Source organism: Nilaparvata lugens, chromosome 4, assembly GCF_014356525.2.
Source record: "Nilaparvata lugens isolate BPH chromosome 4, ASM1435652v1, whole genome shotgun sequence".
Lineage (NCBI taxonomy): Eukaryota > Metazoa > Arthropoda > Insecta > Hemiptera > Delphacidae > Nilaparvata > Nilaparvata lugens.
The window spans coordinates 53,881,425-53,904,304 of record NC_052507.1 but is presented as its reverse complement, the minus strand read 5'-3'; the positions used below and the strand labels follow the sequence as shown (position 1 = coordinate 53,904,304).

The following is a 22,880-nucleotide window of genomic DNA, read 5'->3' as shown; positions in this document are numbered from 1 at the left end:
GAGTTCGATAAATTCAAACAGGAACTGAAAGATTGCAATGAGGAACTCAAAATAGTGAAAAGTGAGAATGAAAACTTGAAAGCAGACATTAGCTCATTAAAAAAACAAATCGCTGATTTTGAGATGTACACTCGGCGTGACAACGTTATTGTAACTGGTTTACCTGAATCTCCTAAGGAATCCGTATTTGAAATTTTTAAAAATATTTCTACTGCAATAGGTAGTCCTCTAACAGGCAAGGATCTTAGTGCCGCACACAGAGTTCCTTCGCGTACCAAGGACGGCATTAAGCCTATTATTTTAAAATTTATGCGTCGAGAAGATAAGGTGACATGGCTGTCTGAATTCAAGAAGAAGGCACTTGAAGACAAAAGTGAGCCTGGCATATCGACAAAGACTGTATCTCGCTTTCTTCCGGTTGGTAGGATATCGGCGTACCAACACTTGTCCCCGGCGGTGTCCATGCTGCTCAAAGACACGAAGAAGTTGGCTGAAGAGAAAAACTACCGCTACGTATGGTCTAGAGATGGAAAAATTTTTGTCAGGAAGACTGAAACCAGTCCGGCTTTGCTGATTAGATCGAAGGATGATTACAACAAGCTGTAAATTAGTTTCTATTTGGTTATTGTTTTTTTTTCTCTCTAATTTATTATGGAGAACTGCCAAGTAAGAGACTTATTGGAGGAACTTTATGACAATAATAATTGTAAAACTTCGAAGCTACAAGATTCTAATCATGTTAATTTTTTCTTTTCGGACAATTCTGTTTTAAAAATTTTTCATTTGAACATTAGAAGTGTCAGACGGAATTTTGATGAATTATGTGTGCTTCTTACTAGTTTAAATGTAAATTTTGATATTATAATACTCACTGAAACCTGGTTGTCTCATGATGACGGGTTTGATCTACCCAATTACAATAAATACATAAAACCAACAAAATATAATAAATGCGATGGAATTATTGTGTATATTAAGCATGGTATTAAGTTTGAAATATTGAATGTCGATATTCAACAAACAAATGTTATTAATTTTATTATTGATTTTCAACAAAACCAGTTTTACTTCACTGCCCTTTATCGATCACCGTCAGATACGAATGTTTTTGAATTCATAGATAACCTTGAAATGTTTTTAGAGGAGACTAAATGCTTCTCAAATCGAGTCCTGATTGGTGATACGAATATTGATATCTTGGAAAATCGTTTAGGTCTAGCTGGGCATAGGTATATGGATGTATTGAATGAATATGGGTTTATAAGTTATCTTTATGGAGGTACTAGAATCGGTGACGTATCTGAAACATGTATTGACCATTTTTTTCTAAAAAGTCGGTATTTTAGGCTTAATCCAGCTATTTTTAATTGTTCGATTACTGACCATGAAGCAATAATGGGTACTATTAGTGAGACTAAGAATCAAATATGTGAAAATAAAAATACTGCTGTTGATGATCTACAAATCATACAAGAAAAAATTGATTTAAATAATTTTAAGATTAGAATTGAAAACGAATCGTGGGGGGAAACTATGTCAGAAAACAGTGCTAAAAAAGCCTTTACAATTTTCTTTGATACTATCATAAAACATTTTACATTATCAAAAAAAGTTTGTCATAGGGTTAGCAGTAGACAAACCCGACTTAAACCCTGGATCACATCAAGTTTAGTTAGATCTATAAGGACAAGGAACAAAATGACTATAAAAGCTAGAAGACAGCCGTTCAATGATGCACTTGCCAACAAATTAAAAAATTATAATACTATTTTAAAGAGGATTTTGCGCGTGGTAAAGGAGACTTATTTCAAAAACAAATTTATTAACTGCAAACATAATATCAAGAAGACCTGGGAAACAATAAATGAAGCAACGGATTCTACTAAACAAAAGAAAAATATATCTTCTGATATACAAGGCATTGATAAACGAGTAATAAAGTCAGACAAAAAGAAAGAGATAGCAGATGAATTCAATAAATATTTCACTACAATCGGTAAAGAGATTACAAATAGGAATCTAAAGAACTTAAATCAAGACAAAACATACAGGTATAGAGTAATTCCAGGAAATTGTAATTCATTCTTTTTTACACCAGTCTCAGAAGAAGAAGTTATTAATACTATTTTTAGTCTGAAAAGAAGGGTAACTCCTGGCCCTGATGGAGTATATGCAAATTGCCTCATTGAAAATGCATATAATATTTCTAAACCTCTTGAGCATATAATTAATCTATGTTTTCAACAGGGCTACTTCCCTGACGAAATGAAACGGGCTATAGTCATTCCATTACATAAAGGAAAGGAGAAATCCAGTTTGAATAATTATCGTCCATTTCCCTCTTATCTAGTATTAGTAAAATTATAGAAAAATGTGTAAAGTCGAGACTAATATCCTACTTAAATAAATATAAAATCTTAAATAGTTCGCAATTGGGTTTTCAGAGTGGCCTTAATACTTCTGATGCAATATTTAGAGTGAGTAGAGAAGTTATAAATCATTTAGATAGAGGAAAAAAGTGCTTGGGAATCTTTCTGGACTTCCAAAAGGCTTTCGACACAGTGGACCATGAACTCTTGCTAAATAAAATGGAAATTATCGGTTTTAGAGGCATAGTTTTGAAATTTTTTAGGTCATACTTAAACTTAAGGTCACAAGCCGTAAAAATTGATGATACAATTAGCAACGATAGGAGAGTTGAAGCTGGGATTCCACAAGGAACAGTGCTTGGCCCAATTCTATTCCTAATTTATATTAATGATTTATTAAATATTGATCTAGACTGTGGCTCTCTCTACTCTTTTGCGGATGACACTGTAGCTCTGTTTCATGGAAATTCATGGATGGAAACATTTAAGAAAGCAAATAGTGGTATAGCAAAGATAAAAAATTGGTGTGACCACAATAAATTATGTATAAATAAAGATAAAACTGTGGTTCTACCCTTTTACCTCACAATGGCTGGTAAGCCCTCTGAGGAGTACCAACTTAAAATAATTATTCATAAACCTGACTGTAATCAGTCTTATTGCCAGTGTGTTCCTCTCTTTGTTCATGATTCTGTAAAATACCTAGGCATCATGATAGATTCTCGACTAAGGTGGGAGCCACATATTTCTTATGTTTGTAATAGATTAAGGAAAACATTTTATAAGTTTGTTCAATTGAGAAATATTCTTCCATTGTACCAGTTGAGGATGGTATTCCTTGCCCTAATCTCTTCTGTAATTGAATACGGCATTGTTGGATGGGGAGGTTGTGGATCTTCCATCTTACAACCCCTTATTTTGCAATATAAGAAAATTGTAAAAATATGTCTGAATAGACCAGTTAGATATCCCACTAACCTAATCTATAAAGAATTCAAAGTTCTAAGCCCTGAGGATTTATATAAATTGAACTTATTAAAATATGTATTTGAACGACCATTAGATTTTCCAGTGACTCCTGAACATGGATATACAACTCGTGGTCAAGCCAGAGAGAAACTGTATGAGCCGAGATGTGTAACTGCATCTGCGGCTGGTCATGCAGCCTTTCAGGGTCCTCGTTTATTTAATGTTTTACCTTTCGATATTTCTTCCCTGTTTCACGTTCGCTCAGCCCCAACTTCCTCCGGCTTGTTGAAAATGGCTTCAGCTTCTAGGCCTTGCTTGGGTCTTCTGAAATATGTATATGTTTATCCCTCTTTCAAGTATTTAACTTTTCAACATTATAAAAATTGTTCTCTTATGTTTTTTGATCTTTCAAAACATCATTCCCAGTATTAAAGTGTTTCCTGATCAGTTAGTTTGCGTTTGCTTCGAGTTGCAACGATCTCATGGCGATCTCTTGTCGACAAGGAAAATTCTCAACTTCTTCTTCTTGGGGATTGTATTAAATCCATTTCCTGCCTTATTCACGATGGATAAGGGGGATCTCTACTCATCATCATCCTTCATCTTGTGGAGTCTACTTCCAATCCTGTCCTTACGCGGTGTGAGGAAGGGTCCTTCTGCTTACTTATATTCATGGGAATATTCTACTCTTCGAGGTCTCCTGTCCAAGTCGCACGCCGAACGTCTGCCATCGCCAACTTCACTTCTGAGAAGCAATGAGCTGTATCCACTGTTCCAGTTACTGGGAAATACCATTCAGGTCAGGTTTTAAATTCATTTTTATTCACGTATTTAAGTCTTTATTAATAGGAATCGTTCATTCCCTTATTTAACTAGTTCAACCTCTACTATCTATGTTAGGCCTCCAGTTTGAGATCTTAGACACAACTTGTCAGGTACCTATTTATGTCTATATCGACTATTGAATGATTTTTCTATTTCCCGGCTTTGTCAACTCAATATATCATTTATTATCTTATCTAGTCTATAATAAATGACTAAACACAAACAAATGTATTTTTTAACTTTTGATTGACCTATGTCAAGTTTTTAGGTTGCTATAATATTTTTGTAGCCCCACTTTCATTTTATTGTTCTTATTTTTTATCATCTTCAAGTATTCAACTTGAGTCACTTTTTAGTAATCAACTTTTTGTCACTTTCTATGTTTTGGATCTGCACTTAAAGTTAAGGTGTAATTTCAGTTTTGAAATTTCATGTCTTTTATCCCATTTATTTACATTTTTGGGCTAGCTACTATAACCTAGTTTTTTCTCATTTTTACTTTCCTTCAGAAATACATTTCTTTAGATTCCATTTGAAATATATGTGTTTCAATTATGAAACTTCAAGTTTGTACATTTCATAAATTATTGTTAATTCACTCCAGATTGTTTTAGGTTCACAAACAAACATTTGTTTAGTCCTGGATATTGTTTATATTTATTTACATTTTTGGGCTAGCTACTATAACCTAGTTTTTTCTCATTTTTACTTTCCTTCAGAAATACATTTCTTTAGATTCCATTTGAAATATATGTGTTTCAATTATGAAACTTCAAGTTTGTACATTTCATAAATTATTGTTAATTCACTCCAGATTGTTTTAGGTTCACAAACAAACATTTGTTTAGTCCTGGATATTGTTACGGTATACTATTTTCAATAATTTGTCTTTTCAATTGACTAATTTTCTTAGTTTCAAACATTCATATTTTCCAAATTCCTGTAATGATTTTTTATTGAACTCTTCTGAGTGTCATTATCAAATAATTTGCTATTTTTCCATTATTTCAATTTTTTAAATTTCATTGTTTTCTTTGTCTGATATCAGACATAATAATTATTGTCAACTTTTTAGAAAATTGTGGATTAAAGTTTCAAATTTAATATCACTCTTAAAAATTTTGCACTTTATACCTTTGTTCTCTAGGAACTCCTTATGATATTTCTATTACTTTGTTGTTGTTTATTGTTTTAATTGCAATATCATTCATACATTTTTTGATTATCTATTGTAATTAATTCCACCTGACTTATATTTTTACCTTTTTCAATAATATTATCTTTTGGGCATTAAAATTGCTTATTCAACTACTTTGGTATTGACAACCTTTTTCCTTTTACCTACATTCTCTTGAGCTACCTAAGGTGCCATCTACCCTTTTGTTGGCCAAGACAAGTGCTTGCACAAGGGTGCACCGGTATTTATTATATGAATTTTTCCTATCCATCTATTCTAATAATTAACTTTCCAATTATTATTTTCTCCATCTTCCTTCATTTATACAGTCCACTAGTTTTGGGTAGAAAATTCAATAAGGCCTTTATAAGAAAACTAGTAATCCAACATAAAAATACTATCCTTATTCTTATTGAAAGACTAGCGGGTAACCCGTGCTCCGCAATGGTCAAACTGAAAACTTGACGTGATGAAATCTTGAAGAATTGAAAATAGCCTATAACCATCCTCGGTGAATTAAGAATCTATTCGCAAAATTTCGAAATTCGTAAATTTCCCCGGTTCACTAATCAGTATCCAAATTCGCTGCGATTTGAAAATAAACACTGATACTATTAATTAATAAACTTACTCATAAGTATGATGTAATCCAGCAGAGCTATGCATATCTGTTTCTTTATGGCAAGACTTGGACATTTCTTCAAACTCCTTTTAACATCTGAAATAAGTTCTAGTGTTTCATCAGCAGTTTTCATTCCCTGCTTACCGAACGACTCCAATGCATCACCGACAATAGTCTAATGAAAAAAAAAACACAAAAAGTTAAGTTTTGGAAAATAAAACTATAAAATACAGAAAATACAACTAGAAAATAAAATACAACTAGAAAATAAAACTATAAAATACTCGTAAATACAAACTGAAATAAACAATAAAAATGTCAACTGTAATAAACAACTGAGGCAGTTCAAGAATTGAATTTTCTTGTAATATTACAATCTAGGGCTTCATGAAAATTTGGATTTCCTACAGTATAGAAGAAAGGCTTCTACCCACTAGACATCATGTAAAAAAACAATTACATATCCCGCCCTACTAGCCTCGTCTAACCTTTCTGCTGCATTACAAGACTTTATTTTCCATGAAATAATATTTTGAAATCTACCCCTGAATCATGGGGAACCAATACTGGACAGATTTTTCTCTGTATTAACTAATACTGACATAAAATAATAATTTTTCGCTGAGAATGATAACTTCATAAGCCCTAGGCTTGTGCGTCAGCGTAGTTAATAGGAGAGATGAATGAAGCAACAGTTTCAGGTGTGATTCAAACCACCAGAAGGTGATTTTGAAGTTCTTAACTGATTGTTAGCAGAGCTGTCACCAAGCAGACACCCTTCCAATGGGAGAACCAATTGCACGGCGATTATCTTATCTGTACGATTAGACAGCTCTACCTGTGAGGAAAACATGTCCCCAAATGTATTGAAGACCATTTCAAATGTATATTAATAATAAATTATTCGAAATGAGATGAAAAAATGAGCATTATTCTGCATTTGAAAACCAAAAAAGAAAATTAAAGACAATCTTATAGATAAATAAGATCTCATTATGATCTCATAGATGAGACAATCTCATACATTTTTCAATTTTCAATTTATTAAAAACACACAAAACAAAATTACAAAGAATTACGAAACAAATAAAACACAATAAAATGTTACAAATATAAAAAACCATGGGCTTTGTGGTTGGGTGTGTTGGAGAAGAGAAGAAAAGAGAGGAAGATACCTAGCCAACTATGGTTTCCCATGTAATAGGCAGGCAAAGAAGAGAAGAGAAGTAATGAGGAAAAAAGGGAAGGGAGAAATGGGGGGAAGGAAGAAAACAGAGGAATAGGTACTCAAAATAAAGGTAAGCGAGTCCACTGAAAAATGAAAAAACAATGCTGGAGCAGAAATCTCGAGTCATATATCTAAATGGAAGAAGAAATTACTGTATGTCCAGTATTTTATATCCAGTTTAATTTTTCCGCTGATCTTATTGTCTATGAGAAAGTGATTTGGAATGAGGTTTATTATTTTAGTACCTAAGTAAATTAACTGCCTCCTTATACATTCAATATAAGTGTTATAGGTTACATATTTGTTAGCAGTGGCCCTTAGATTATAATAATTAAGTGTAGAGTTTATTGTGAGAGGAAAATCGGATCCATATTTTATTAAGTACTCAATTACGGTTTTTATTTATCATTGACGTAAAGTCATGACCTCAAAATCACTAAAAACCATATCCGTTGGATAGAGCCTGGGTTTGCTTAATATAGTTTTAATTATCAGTTTTTATGCTACAAATAATTCAGCAATATGACAGTTGAAACAACCTCCCCAAACAACTATGCCATACTGCAGAATTGACTTGACTAGAGCATGATACATCATTTTCAGGTGGTTCTTATTAAGAATTCTGTCAACTTGGTAACATTTAAAAGATAAATATCGAATTTTTCTACATATGTATTTGATATGAACATCCCATTTTTAAGGTTTTCATCAATTATGATTCCCAAGTACTTAGTATTATTGACTTTTTTAATGGTGGGACAATCACAATTACCCAAGTTTAAATTGCACTGAGAATGGAGTCTCAAATCTTGATTCTCGTTAGGCTGCCCTACTCTATTTGCAGAGAAAGTTATGTAATTAGTTTTTTCAATATTTAAACTTAAGGTATTCTTATCTAACCACTTCTTAATTGAAAGCATATTATTTTCAGGTATGGTAAGAACTTCATTTCATGAATTAGCGTGAAAAATAGCTGCAGTATCATCTGCAAAGGATATCACAGTTGAGTTTAGAAGTCTCAAATTTAAAAAGTCATTTACATAGAGTATGAAAAGGATGGGAGAAAGTACAGTACCTTGAGGAAGACCATAAGAAGTTAAGTTAGTTACACTCGATTGATCATTTATGGTTAGGGACTGGGTTCTATTACTCAGATAGCTTTTGAACAATTTAAGCGAGACTCCTCCGAGACATAGATCCCTATTTCAAATTATTTTTTAATAACTTACAATACGGTAACTTTAATAGCACTAAATACATAACACTAAATAGATAATATAATAGCACTGATTATAAAACGCTAAATATTATAATATCATTAAATAATGTATAAAATTCACCTGAATATGAATCAGAGTACTCGAGCAAACAGTAACTTCGTACATGGAAAAATTTCTACTCGAATTATCCTCCTCATTAACTTTGTTCTGTTCCAATTTATCTACTTCGAAAGAATCTTCCATAGCATCATCGTCTTCATCATTGTTACTAGTTTTCTGCTCTTTCTCGTGGTTGGTCAGCACTTTCGACAGTATTTCTGCAAATTATATAATAATTAACGGTAAAAAAAATTAATAAGAATATGATAGAAAAAAAATAAATATACAAAATTATCACAAATCACAAATTGATTATGATCGGGAGAAAAAAATGCTCAGCTCAATAATAGAATAGAACGCAATAGATAGAATAGAATCGTCGCAATTATTAATGATCGGGTTCCGTTCACTTCATGGATTCGGAAACAACACATGTAATGGGCATAGCATTCAAACTACCGACACGAGACACCGTTTAACAACAGCAAATTTAGTATTAAAACACAACAACTCAGTTTACACAGAGATTGATCAGCAGTTGGTTTAAAGTCGGAATGTAAGAAATCATAATAAATACATCCACATCTTCACGTATTTACTTTTCAACAAACATAAACCCTTCATACAAAAATTTCAAGTATTTTATTAGGTAAATCGTCGGTCCTGGCTGCCTAAAAAGCAGTTGTTAGGTCATGTCAGAGTCCCTGAAATTTATTGGTTGCGACCTGAAAACTCTGATACCAGACCTGAGTCAGCCAGGTCACTCGATATTATTATTAGGTACGAATGTCGCCTATATCTTACGAGGCGTATTTTTAATGTGAGTACCGTTTGACATAAAGAACAAGTACATTTTTTCCAAAAATGATCTATTCACGTACAATTCGATACTTTTCTCTACTTCTCTACATAAATGCCATCAATATTGAGACATTAATCTTATCTTGGGAACGGCTTTTGTACGCTATCGTCAAAGAATCTTGCCGTCTAATATTAAACAACCACTGTTTCACAGTCGTTTTCACTCAGTCAGCATCGGAATGTCGCTGCCCCAAAAAACTATGCGCTTCAAGTGCATAAACAATGTAGCTGCTCGGTGCCAATGGTAGGGGGGGATCTAATTGTTCCCAGCCATTGGAGGTGATAAGGTCTTGTGTTCGTTTTGCTGTGTATGGGCAGGCGTGAAGCAAAACGGCCACCATTAAAGGTCCTAACCCATTCTCGCACCATTCCATCACTCATAATGTTTTTCCATTCACTGATTTGGCAATGAATGTTAACTGACTTGAAGGCTTGAGCACAGACACCTAGTAATCGGCGGGATTCTCAATAGGTGGAGGCATTTAAATATTGTGGCCTCAAATAACAAATAATGTGGCCTCAATCGTTTGGTTCCGTGAAGCTTCCCAACAGATGTAGCTTCACGACTTGAGCATGCGATAAACGGTGATTGCAGCATTGCGGCAGCGCTCTCTAAAAACGGTACTTACTTAAGAAATACGTCTCTTATATTGCCAGCAAATATTTATCTATTAATTTATTGACAAAAACTTAATACTGAACACACAGGGTATGGACCATCTCAGTTTACACTGAGATCAGGTATTGAGTGTTGGTTTAAATTTTGTATATAACACATTATAATGAATGAGACCATATCTTCACATGAACCTTTCAAAAATCATAAACCCATCATATAACCATTTCAAGTAATTTATTAGAAACGAATGTCTCGTATGTGTGAAGGAAAATGACTGACCTTGAATATTTATATGCGACTGCAGCCAGTTGACAACTCGCTCCTGGAAGTGCCTTGCCGTGATTTGCTTACACAGCGTGAGCGCGTGTGACGTCACGTCTGGACCCAACAGTGCCTGCAGAGCAACGCTCAGTCGAGTCTCCTGCACTGACGTCAGCTGATGCATTACACGCTGTCTGTATTCCAACGCCAACTGTTGTAGGTCCACCTGTCGGGCCAAACACAACATTACTAAAATAATAACCGCCTTCTATAGGAGATAGCTGTGATTCAAGTCATAGCTGTAAATCTTATATAATATTAGAATGGAATAAATAAAACTATGAATAAAACAAGAATAAATAAAACTCGCTTCGCACGCCTGAATGTTTTATTTCAGCTTGCTTCTTTCCGTCAAAAATAAAAACAGACTTTCAGGTTCGATTTAATCACCGGTTGAATTGAATTCTGTAACGCGATGTTGCAAAAATCGCTATTTTTATCAGATTGGATAATTATTGAGTTATTTCTCAATAAGAATCTAGTTATTTGAAATTTGTGATAGGAATGATATTGAGAAATTACAAAACATTCATATCTAATCCTCTCAGGTTACTTTTGTACACCTCACATGAACATGTTTATCAAATTTGAGCATTTTCTTTCAATTAGTTTTTGAAAAAGTGTGAAAACCCAGAAAAATACTGCAAAACGCAGATTTTGGGCGTATCTTTGGATTGTTTTTCAAAACCGTTCTTAGTTCGCCTCTATAGGGTCAACTGATCATACCTACCAAATTTGAACGTATTTGGTACAGTATATTTATAGTTCTGTTCATGAGTGAGTGAGTGAGTGCCATTTCGCTTTCATTATATAGAGTAGTAAAGAATACATGAAAAGGAATACAAATTTTATTGGATGAAGTGAAAAACTCTTCTTCTTCTTCTTCTGTGTCACTACACACAGGCTTTGCCTTTGTGGAGAGCTTTCATTGAGTTTATTATAAAATAGTGTTGTATTTTCTGTAACTATGATATATTGCAGTTAGATTTAGATAGTACGATTAATTAATTAATTTCAACTGAAAGTTTTATTCATGATTATTCGTTTGCAGAAGATGTAACGCTATTGTATGATTTGAATTTTTTATCATGGATAATTAAAAAAAAATGATTTGATTTCTTCTTAATCCTTTTCATTGGATGAAGTGAAAATTTAGAGTTCAATCAGATTGGGTACCGGTAAAGTTTGTGAATGAATCTAGAGAAAACATTGATGAATATTGGAGCATCAAACCTTGTTATCTGCGTGCTGCAAGGAATCGGAGACCTTCTTCTTGAGAGCGACGATGACAGTTGCGATGACCTCCTTGATGCAGGCCGAAGCAGTGCGCTCCGCCACAAACTCAACTGTCCTCTTCACCGACTCCGATTGGCCCATGAAGAAGTGGTCCTCCATTTGCAGCTGAAATATTCCAAACAACTACGGTAATCAATCACCAGAAAACGTTCATTGTTGTTAAAGCAGAAATATTGAAACAATCAAATTGTTTTGTCGGAATTGATGTAGATGGATCGGTCCGTTGCCCTTATGCCGCTGCAATTTGAACCTTTATCTCGCCACTGAACCATCTATTATACTATAGTGGAATTCCCGTTGTAAAGTCAGTATTTTATTGACCACAGATTACTGTCTTTGTCTGTCATTAGCAGATAACTCCATACTTCTCCATCTATGTCGGCTATGTAGAAATGTAATGAAATACCAGAATATTTTATCTCAATTATAAAGATTTATCATTAAATAATCATGGAAAGATATATTATCTTGATGATTGAAATATATATATGAGATAGAATTTATCATAATAAACAAGAATCAACAATTAATATTGGATCAGATATACCGGGGTGACTTCTACTATAATAGGTGGTGGAGAAGGAAACGTGACAACTTTGATGTCCTGTGTAATCCCAGACTTTGAATCGTGGATTTCACAATAGTACACTTATAATTGGGCGAGTGACCTGTACAAGTGAACCTCTTTGGTAAACCGTGTAGTCAATGTAAACTCTTGAACTATTTTTTCGAATATGAGTGTACTCAGATCAGTGTAATCATTATTCATCACTTACTGAAGATGAATACCTCCAACAGAATAGGATTACGGTAACCGTGAATGGTTGATCTCAGAAACAACCACAAATAATAAATAAATGCTTAAACAACTTTGGTTTCCCGCAACTTGAATGGATGGCCATAAAAAGAACCAAAAACAATAAATAAATTACCTGTATATAATAAAACTTTAATACTATATTAGAAAGTGAATTTATAACCAAATACAATAGAAAATGATTAATTATATAATTAGATTTACTTCAATCTGTCGGAGTTAGTTGATTTGAAGCATTTATGTTCATTATAATGATCATTGAAATGATTATTATAAATATGACTGGAATGATCATTATATCATTGGAATGATAACAGTTTGAAGTGAACCTCACTGCACTATACCTGCATAGAGATTTCGGGTGGTAGGCCTACAAGCGAAGCGCTGGTAGCTGAAGATATAAGGCTGCCGGTACTTGATATGGGAGTGACGTGCTTCACACTTCCCAAAGTAATCGCCGTATTCTTCCTGGCCAAAAGTGCATGGAAACTCTTCAAATACGGACAGAATTTGTGGACTATTTCGAGGGTGACCAGATCTGAGCAACTGTCCATTGTCACTTGGTTGCGGGTTGGTTGCACTTTTTCTGTAATCAAATCAATTTTATTGCTCAAAAACCAAAATACTTGAATCAATTAAAAATACAGAGTTTGGAAGTGACTAAAAATAAAAATTACTCGATTTTCTAATTAATTAATTTACGGTAGTTTGAATGAAATATTTGAAACTTATGAAACATGAACCGCTACGTTGATGGCTGGCCTTCAAAAAAGTAGATGAGTTGACTTTTCACAATTTGAAAGTGCCAACTGAGACTGTACATTAAATTACAAATTGACAAAATTAAGATTGTTTCATGCCATAAGATGATTTGATAATAATTTAACTATGGTCAGATTCATCACGTTATAAAATCAGCACCTGAAAAACATTTTTTCTCTATCCTTGACTGTCATTAGACAAGGCAGATAGCTCTGTACTTTAAATTACAAATTGGCAAAATTAAGTTTGCTTCATGCCTTACGCTGTTCTGGTTATAATTTAACTATGGTGAGATTCATGTTATAAAATCAGCACATGATAAACATTGGTTTGCTATCCTTGACTGTCAGTAGAAAAAGCAGATAGCTCTCTCCTTTTCCGACTCCGCGCCATTGCCGAATCGATTGTAGATAATTAAGTAATATAATAAACTACCATAATTTTATTATCAATTATGAAAATGTATTATTAAATCATGGAAAGATATATTCTCTAGGTGAATATGATATATTTGAAATATAGTTGATCATTATTAACAAGAATCAACAATGAATGTTATTTCAGATATACCGGGATTATTTAAATCACAACTATATGCTATAGAAGGCGATGGAAAAAGGAACGTAGCAACTACGATGTCCTATCATTTCCACTAAATTTATAGCTTGAATCTCATTATAGGTCAGTCTTTCAAAAAGGCAAACTTTATTTAAGCAATTTTGATTGTAAACCAAATTCATTGAGAAGCTGAACCAGTTACAAATATAATATGCATAATCGGATAAATAGATGATCTTGGAAATACAAGTTTTCACTCACCTACAAGGAATCGGTCGACATCACTCAGCAGAGCGACTCTGTTGATCAGCTCTTGAGAGAAATTGGCGGAATCGAACAGCCAGCCCAAACACAGACGAAGCAGCGAGCAAGTGAAAGGAGACAACTCCATCACTCGGCCACAATCATCATCTGTAAACAATTTCTTTACCAATTCAGCTTTCACAAACTTGCTACCCTCCGGTCCTTCTTTCGAAAGCGGTTGATTGTCGTTTACACATTTTGACAACGACTCATCGTGTATTACATCTTTTGAGACAGTTGTCTCTACGTTTGAGACATTTGTTTCATCTTTTGAGATAATTGAAGCATCCTTTGAAACAGATTCATCATCGTTTGACACAAATATACCCTGCATTACATCTTCTATCTCTAATTCCTGCTGATTACCATCTTTCGAGCCCAATTTCTCTTGATCTCTATCTGTAGACCTCACTATCTCCTGATTTCCATCTTCCATCCTAAATTCACCATGATTTCCATATTCGAATCCCACTTTCTCCAGCCTTCCAACCTTCTCCTTCTCTTCTGTTGTTTTCTTCAGCTTTCCATTCGTTTCCTTCTTCTTTGGTGTCTTCTGTCTTCCATTCTTCTCCTCCTCTTCTGATCCCACTTTCTCCGGTTTTCTAATCTCCTCACCCTCTTCCGATATCACAACCTTCTCCTTATTTCCATTCTTCTCTTCTTGTGACGTCTTCTCCAGCTTTTCACTCTTCTCTTCCTCCTCTGAAGCCTTCTCCTCCTTATTGCCTCTCTTCTGCTGCTCCAGCCTGTGCGACGGCGACAAAGCCCTATACGGCGAGCAGAGCGTGTATACATTGTAGAGAGTGACGAGCACCGGCTGGTAGCAGGGCAAGTGAGGTGCCACTGAGTCCATCATGGCGAGGTACTCGACCACCCAGGGCACCGTGTAAACCAGGCTGCCTCGCCGCACGGCCTCGTTCACATGCCATTCCAGGTTGAGAGGTGGGGCTAGCTGAAAAACAACAAGCAAAATTCAATGTACTCACATGAGAAATCACGGATAACACTAAATTTGATATTTGAATAAAAAAAGATTGAATAATGGTAATGAGAAGAGAAATCATAAGAGTTTATCATTCATAAAAGGACAAAGCATTTCAGTGATTGTGATTGAATAAAAAAAAATCAATCGATTCAGGAAGTTTTTCTGAGTCGATAAGTCATCAGACTTATTGTTCGATTATTCTGATTATCTTATTGATACTAATTGTATTAGAATATTGTATCCATTACCTTGATCCATTCATTACTCAGATTACAAGGATTAGCAAAGGTAGAACAGAGAGGCTTCACCCGAATTTTTCATAAATTAATAATGAAAATTAGAAGACTAATATAATGTTTCTTATTTTCTCTTACTTTACACAATTCAATACTATGAATACAAATTCCGAGTTCATAAGAATATGTAAGAAATCTAAATACAACAGTACAGTACTAGTACAATTTAGGCTGAACCCAGACGCATCTCAAAGCATTAGGCTCTTATGGACTTAGCTTAACATTCAAGTGCTGTTATGTTGTAAAAGTGAACAAATTCATTACTCATTGGTGTATTGACTAACACTTGTCAAGTTACGATGAAAAATGAAGAAGATAACATTGCACATGATAATCGTTTACAAATGTTAATATTGTGTTGAGTTTCATGGAAATAATAATTTGAAATATTTACTTCCATTACCATATTTATTTCTCTGTAGTGAGACTCACTTCGAAGTCGAAATTTTTCATAATCGCTTCCTATTCGACCAATGTTGACAGTTTTAAGTGAATCTAATCACGGGAACAAACAGCTTTCTTGTTCTTTTAATCATAGAGAAAGGAACAAAAAAAGAATGGAATATAACAATTAGAAATATTGAGATATAGAGATATATTACAATATTGAAATTATATTATAATTATATATTACTTTTTTTTCTTCTCTTAAAAGACAAAGGAGAAATCACATAGTAAAACAATCAATAATTTTCATTGTTATTGGCTACAATCATTAAAAATGTAACTTTCTTCTTCAAGAAATCGAAGGCCAACTTGATGCTTACCTGCATCCTGACTCTGATTCCTTGCTGCAGCCCCGATTTTGGGATCTCAGTCTTGAAAAACGCTTTTTTACTAAATAAGCTGACAGTTAACTTGACTCTTACCTGTTTCCTAACGGTGATTTCTTCCTGCAGTACTGATTTTGAGATCTCAGACGATGATCTGTAGGGAGCAAACACAACGAGACCCAGAAATTTGGCCAACACGCACAACGAGTTTAGTCCTTGCACAAACATTTGCCGCGTTTCTTCTTGAACCACTTGACCTTCTCCATCTATGACATTCAATCAAACAATCAATATATTATTGTTGAAGAATTAAAACTTTTAGTTACAATTAACTTATCTCAGATAAATAAGATATCTCAGATAATTTATCTCATTGTAGAAGAATTAAAACTTTTCGATACAATTAACTAATCTCAGAGTATCACAAAAAACTTTGAGAATCAGTCAATCAATCAACCAACTGATTATGCAATCAATCCATTATTATAGTTAAAATATTGAAACTTAATTAATAACGAGCAGAAAATGACAAATATACTCTTGAAAATCTAGGTTATCCAGAAAAGATATTCTATTGCTTATTCAACCAGTTCACAATCGATTAACAGATTAATTATACATCTTCCGAAAATTAATCATAACCTGAAAAACTCAAATGAAAAGATGATAGATATTAATAATATATTTTTTAGTAATATATTTTAATATTTCTAATTTTTATATTTTTAGTCTTTGGGAGCCGTATTAATAAATCGTTTTGAAGACGTACACGTTCTTGGCCAATCAGGCATTCAGAAGGATTGTAGTACAGTGGAACCTCGATATAGTACTCGCCGATATGGTACATTACCCATTATAGTAACAAATTTCAGTCCCTTGAAACTTCCATAAAGCAGATTATAAGCATATAGTACAGACCACATAATATGTTTTTTAAGCGCTCCCTTGAGATGTACTAACTTATATCGAGGTTTCTCTGTTACTGGTTCAGTTCTCATAGTGCATTTGGCTCAGGACCAAGCCACATGAAGCGGTTTTGCACTGGCAGCGGATAAGTCGGCAGGGCAGGAAGCGCTCCGATTGGGTTGGCGTTCGGCAATCAGCCAATTGGAGAGCTTCCTATCCTGCCGACTCGTCCGCCGCCAGTGCAAAAACGCCTAAAAAACGCTACATGTGGCTTGGCCCTTAGGGAGGCTTAGGAGCTAATAACTATGAAATAAATAAAAAAAATGTAATTTAATGTGATGAGAATAATTAATTGTTACCTGATTGATCGATGTCATAAGATGCACCACTGCGGACTGTAATCTCATTCACAAAACAGTTGATCAGGTGGACATTGAAGAGGAAATTCTGGCTAGCTATGACCAGAAAATCGTGATAGAACTGTTGGAAACCAGGAAAACTCGTTTCCGGTCTTGGACTGGCGATTTTCTCTGAGGAAGGTTCTGTTAAACGTTTTGTTAACAAGGACAGCTTGCTCTTGTTCACATCTGGCAGGTTTTCTAGTTCTTTAATAATGTTTTCCTGTAAAAAATTATTGAATCTACTTTTAAAATACAAAATTATTTGCACAACAGAGAAACTTAGAATAAATATTCCAATTCGATAATAGAATAATATCAAAATCTATTAGAGTCTATTACTCTATTCTTTAGAGTCTATAGACTCTATCTAGAGTCTATTAGAGACTATTACAGTCAAGTAATAAATAAATTCAAGTATAAGCGAATTGTATTAATTAATTATATCTCTATGACGATGTTCAACTGTTTATTGTATTACATATGATTAACTCTTTTAAATGAATTTATATCTTATCTTAAGTCGATTTCACAAATTTCAATAACGACTTTTCATTTATTATGATTCTATAAAGGTGCGTACAGATTTACGCGCCGCGAACATGAGCAATTCACTTTTAATCAGCTGATGCCAAGCTTTTTATAACTGTATCTTACCGTTTCTGTAAAAATACAGATATAATTAGCTAATAAAAGCGAATTACTAACGTTCGCAGCGCTTATATCTGTACGCACCTTAAGACTCAATAGGCTAAAACCTTAAAACATTAGTAATTATTAAATATACCATATTCCTATTTCCTTACCATTGAATACAAATTTGTACAACAGGCTTCATTATACAATAAAAATTAATCCAAACTGTGCATTTTAGACTGTTGAACTAGATACATCAAACTATTCAATAATACTATAGAGTGATATGTGTTCAAGCCGCTAAGATATCACAGCTATAAATTTTAATGCTGATGATTGGCTATCTGTCTGAGGCAACTCATAAACAATGAGAAACTAATGATGATTAGTCTCTTGAAAAAGTTGTATGGTGTCACCATAGAACTTCTGGTAAGATGACTGTGAGTCTACTACTGTCGTTGTAAGTTGGCTACATTCTAGTAAATTAATAGATGGATTCATGAATTTTAAATAAATAAATGATTAGATAGATAAATTACTGAATAATTGAATAAATTCTCACCTCACACGTAGCAACAGCCTTCAACAACAGATCGCAAAAATGCTTAGCCAAATGTCGCACGTTGATAGGATCCTGTGACATGGCTAGCAGCTTGTCCACTCGCCCTCTGACCTTGGCGAAAGAGGTCGATGACCCCTGGGCCACGCCCACCCCCGCCCCTTTGCTCCACGCCTGCAGTATGCTGTAGAGCTCGTCGCGCTGCTTGCGGAAAGTGGCGAAACTATTGTCCGAGCTGAATGTCCAGCGGTTGTCCGTCTCCTGGTGGAACTGGACCGGACAAATTGTGTCTGGCGTGAGACCAGTGCTGGCAGGTGCTTTATGTGCTACAAACACCTCCTGTAAGACAATTTTCAATGCCAAATTTAGAGACAAAAATTAATTGCAATAAAATTTTCATGAAATTACAATGTGAGTTCCTGCTGTCATTCAACTTTAGAAGCAATTCATTTCAAAAAAAATTTAGGCACAGGACCTTTTCAACAAAGTTAGAATTGCCATGATGGTAGCCAACCTCCGTAATGGAGGAGGTACCTGAAGAAGAAGATGGAGATGTGCAAGAGAAATTGTACTGTGTTGATTGCTTTTATTATTATGAACTAGGTCTCGACAGACCAATTGCACAAAACAGCATTAAAATACATAACCGAATAATGGAAAAACGCAGTATAACACATAATAAAAGTATAGTAAAAAATAGTCACCGTAAAAATCACCGTCAAAAGGTAATTGGAAATATCTCTTAATTAAGTAAATGAGTGTTTTTCTCATATTCTTGTGATGTTCTTATTTATTTTATTTCTTTATAACTTTTACAAGAAAGCACTGACCGGGAGAGAAGAACTAAGGATACTCCTTGTACTATTTCTCTCCCAAATTTTAATAACAATTTAAAAGTCCGAAATAGGGTTATGATTTTACTTTTTTAAATTTATTGAGATAATGTTTTGAAGAAGAGAAAGGGAATAATAAGAAGAAAGGACAAAGAAAAATATAAAATAAAAGCTTACAAAGATAAAGAAGGCAAACATTTTTAAAAAGAGATGAACGCATATTAATTTGATAATTTTTCACACCTACTAGTAAGTTTTTGAGTGGAATTCATTCAATTGATAGTATATAAACATGTCAATATAAAGATATATTCATTATTCATATTGTCACCATGGTTAAATCATGGAAAGCATTAATATTATTTACACGGAATGCTGACAGTTTGGCATGAATCTCAACAGCAACAACACTGAAAAGGTTGGTGTGAACAGTGAAAAGAAACTGACTTCGTGAGCAGTGTGCGGTGGAGTTTAGAAAAACATATACTGGAGTGAGCGAGAGGGAAAGAGATGTAGAGGGCCAATGAGGTAAAAGTGAGACAGAGCCAAGGACGAGGTGAGAAGTAAATTAATATTGAAAATGAAAAGTGAAGGATACAAAAAAGTAGGGAAAAAGTTACAATAAAATTTATCAGAAATAAATAGTTGAAAAGGAATAAGAATCTTACCTTGGCAGAATATAGCTTCGCTACTTTCTTCTTCAAACTCGGAGCAAACAATACAATTCTATCATTTTCCGCCAGCAATTTCAAAGTCTTTCTATCCAATAACTGCAAATACTTCAACTGCTTTGCCAGCACACAACACCCGAAATACACACTATTATGAACATCACTCAACAATTCGTTCACATCTGTTCCTTCTTTCCTCGAATCTGTTTTGGTGGGAGAAAGAGTTGAAGGAACAGAAGGAGAAGAAGACAGAGGAACAGGGGGAGGAGGAGAAGAAGTTAGAGAAGTAGCACTTGATTCAAGCTTTTCAACCCCTACAAGTGTTTCTTCACACACCACGTTCACATTTTGGTTTGTTTGGGTTTTTTCTCCAGATTTATCACCAGGTTTATCAATTCTCTTCAAGGCTACGTTCACTGCCAGAAGACTGATAACAAAATGGATCTCAGTGGTAACATTCAACACCAAATTACAGTCTAATAGAACACAGTAAACAATCGCCAATTTTCTCAACATTGCAGGATTTGTCACTTTGGACGGATCAGGTCGTATAAACGTTTTATCCTGACCAGGAACATCATCTACTTTTACAGTCGTTTCTCCTTTTCCACTCCCATTCTTAGTAGAATTTTCTTTCATTTTCACTTCATCACGTTTTACTTTCTCACTAGATTCTTTTGGTTTGCCTTTCTTCGTTGGCGTTCTACTATTCTTCTCCAATTTCTCTACACTTTTCATCTCATTGAATTCTTCTTCAACCGTCACTTCTTCTTTGGTCTTTACTTTCTTTTTCGGCGTCCTACTATCGTTCTCCTTCTTCTTTCCATTTCCATCTTTGTTATCTTCGCCTTCCATCTGCAATTCTTCTTTGGCTTTCCCTGCTTTCGTAGGCGTACTACTAACGTCCTCCTTCTTCTCCTCACATCCATCCTTATTAAGTTCCTCTTTCACTTCTAATTCTTCTTTCCCTTTCTTTGTAGGTGTTCTATCATCAGTCTCTTTTTTCTTTTTACTTTCTGAATTGTTTGCAGTAGGTTGTAGGTCATTATTGGTTTCCTTTCTAGTTTTCGATGCGTTTTTTGTGTTGCCTTGTTTCTGTCTGTTGTACTGTTTCAGCAGTTTTCTTTCCTCGTCGAAATTGGCGGCACGGTTTGGATTGTTCGTGTCAGCAGTTGAGGATTCAGGGACGCCAGTGAATACATCGCTGCTCTTTCTTGATGCATTCGATACATCTGCAAATAGAAACAAAAAGGGAGGTTACCCTGTGTAAAATTTATATGGATGAATGATTTCTGTGTCAAAATCACATTCAGAAATGCTTGTTCTAGTTGAGAAAGGCTATTTACATATATACAGAGTGTTTCAGAAGTAGTGTCGAACATTCTAGGGTATTGTTCCTGTATGATAGGAGACTACAAATGTTTTATTTGAAGTGTTCAAAACTCAGCGGTTATCCTTAAAGCTGCCATTTTGTTTTTTTTTCACTTGGGAATTTTTATTTCAAGAACAAAATGTTGTATTGATCTGAAATTCGGCATGAATAATTATGCTATAAAGATTCAACTTCAAAAAATAAAATAAAAACTTTTAGATGTAAATTTTCAAAATGGTGGCCATTTTAAAGTTTTGATTGCAAATTTCACGAAAACCGTTCACTTTACAACAAATTTTCAAGAGACAAAAAGTTAGCAATTTTATCAAGATTTCAAGGATACCTTATGTATTAAGATTGATCAAAGAATAACCGAGAACTTGATTCTTCTCGTACTGCATGCACCACTGATACATTGATGAATTTAGCATGTTGGACACGCCAACATGAACGTCATCTAAATATTTTGAGCCGTGATCTTGGGTCTTTTTCATTTTAAATACGTCTATGAAATGATATGGGAGAATCTTCGTGTATCATAAAAATTCTACTAACTTGTAAAACAATTTTGTACCGCTCGTTTGAAAAACATCAATTTCCTATAAGTCGGGTTACATTAAGAGAAATAATAAATATTAAGGGACATTTATTTGATTACTCACCAGATTGAGAATCAGCAGCCGACATAGTCAGCCTGGTCGGTTTGATCCTCTTCCGTCTTTTATCCTGCTTCTTGGAGGCAGCACTCACGATAAAATCTCCAATACAAGGGGTTTTCGGTGTCCCTCCTCCTCCTCCTACTCCTCCACCACCACCACCCCCGCCACCAAACCGCCGTCTCGGCGTCGACTCAGGACTCAAAACCCCCGACGAGCTACTCGAATTCGAAAACAACAGACTATTGTTGGAGTTGGAGTGGTGGAAATTGGTGCGACGCGGTGTGTGGTAAGTGGTCGTTACTTGCGAGGCACTCTGTAAACATTCAGAAAAATTCAGAGATTTATAACGATACAATTAACACAAAATATACTTCAAGTTAACAAGTAAATGTCAGGTCTCGAATTGAAATTTAATTAACTACATAAAACTAGTGACTAATATAGAAGAAAAAATGTGTTTCTAAAAAAATAGCGTAAATGAGCAAATCAATGTTCACAAACATACGAAGTTTCTAATTAAGATTTTAGGACTGACATGTGGCTCCCTCTATATGGCATAGAAGTCGAGATGCCACTATTTGGGTCATGTTTTTCATACATGCAAAAACGTTATAGTAATATTTTCTAATTATTTAAAACAACACGCTACTGGTTGAAGAGAGATTCATAAATTAAATAGAGAAAATTATAAGGTTGGGCATCTATTTCTGAAATATTTTTTTAAAATAATGTATTTAATATAATAT

At 34.3% G+C, this 22,880-nt stretch overlaps 1 protein-coding gene across 1 annotated transcript in view; it reads right to left on the bottom strand.

Moving 5' to 3' along the window:
- Positions 1-22,880, bottom strand: part of LOC111053042 — a 37,969-nt gene that overhangs the window by 6,472 nt on the left and 8,617 nt on the right. The window contains exons 5-15 of the mRNA XM_039425854.1: positions 22,138-22,447; positions 20,101-21,335; positions 18,603-18,938; positions 17,366-17,627; positions 16,197-16,366; positions 14,005-14,998; positions 12,768-13,009; positions 11,544-11,711; positions 10,269-10,476; positions 8,531-8,727; positions 5,972-6,137 (exon numbers count right to left, since the gene is read on the bottom strand). Of these exons, the coding sequence (XP_039281788.1) occupies positions 5,972-6,137; positions 8,531-8,727; positions 10,269-10,476; positions 11,544-11,711; positions 12,768-13,009; positions 14,005-14,998; positions 16,197-16,366; positions 17,366-17,627; positions 18,603-18,938; positions 20,101-21,335; positions 22,138-22,447 (4,288 nt within the window). The remainder of the gene's footprint in view (positions 1-5,971; positions 6,138-8,530; positions 8,728-10,268; positions 10,477-11,543; positions 11,712-12,767; positions 13,010-14,004; positions 14,999-16,196; positions 16,367-17,365; positions 17,628-18,602; positions 18,939-20,100; positions 21,336-22,137; positions 22,448-22,880) is intronic.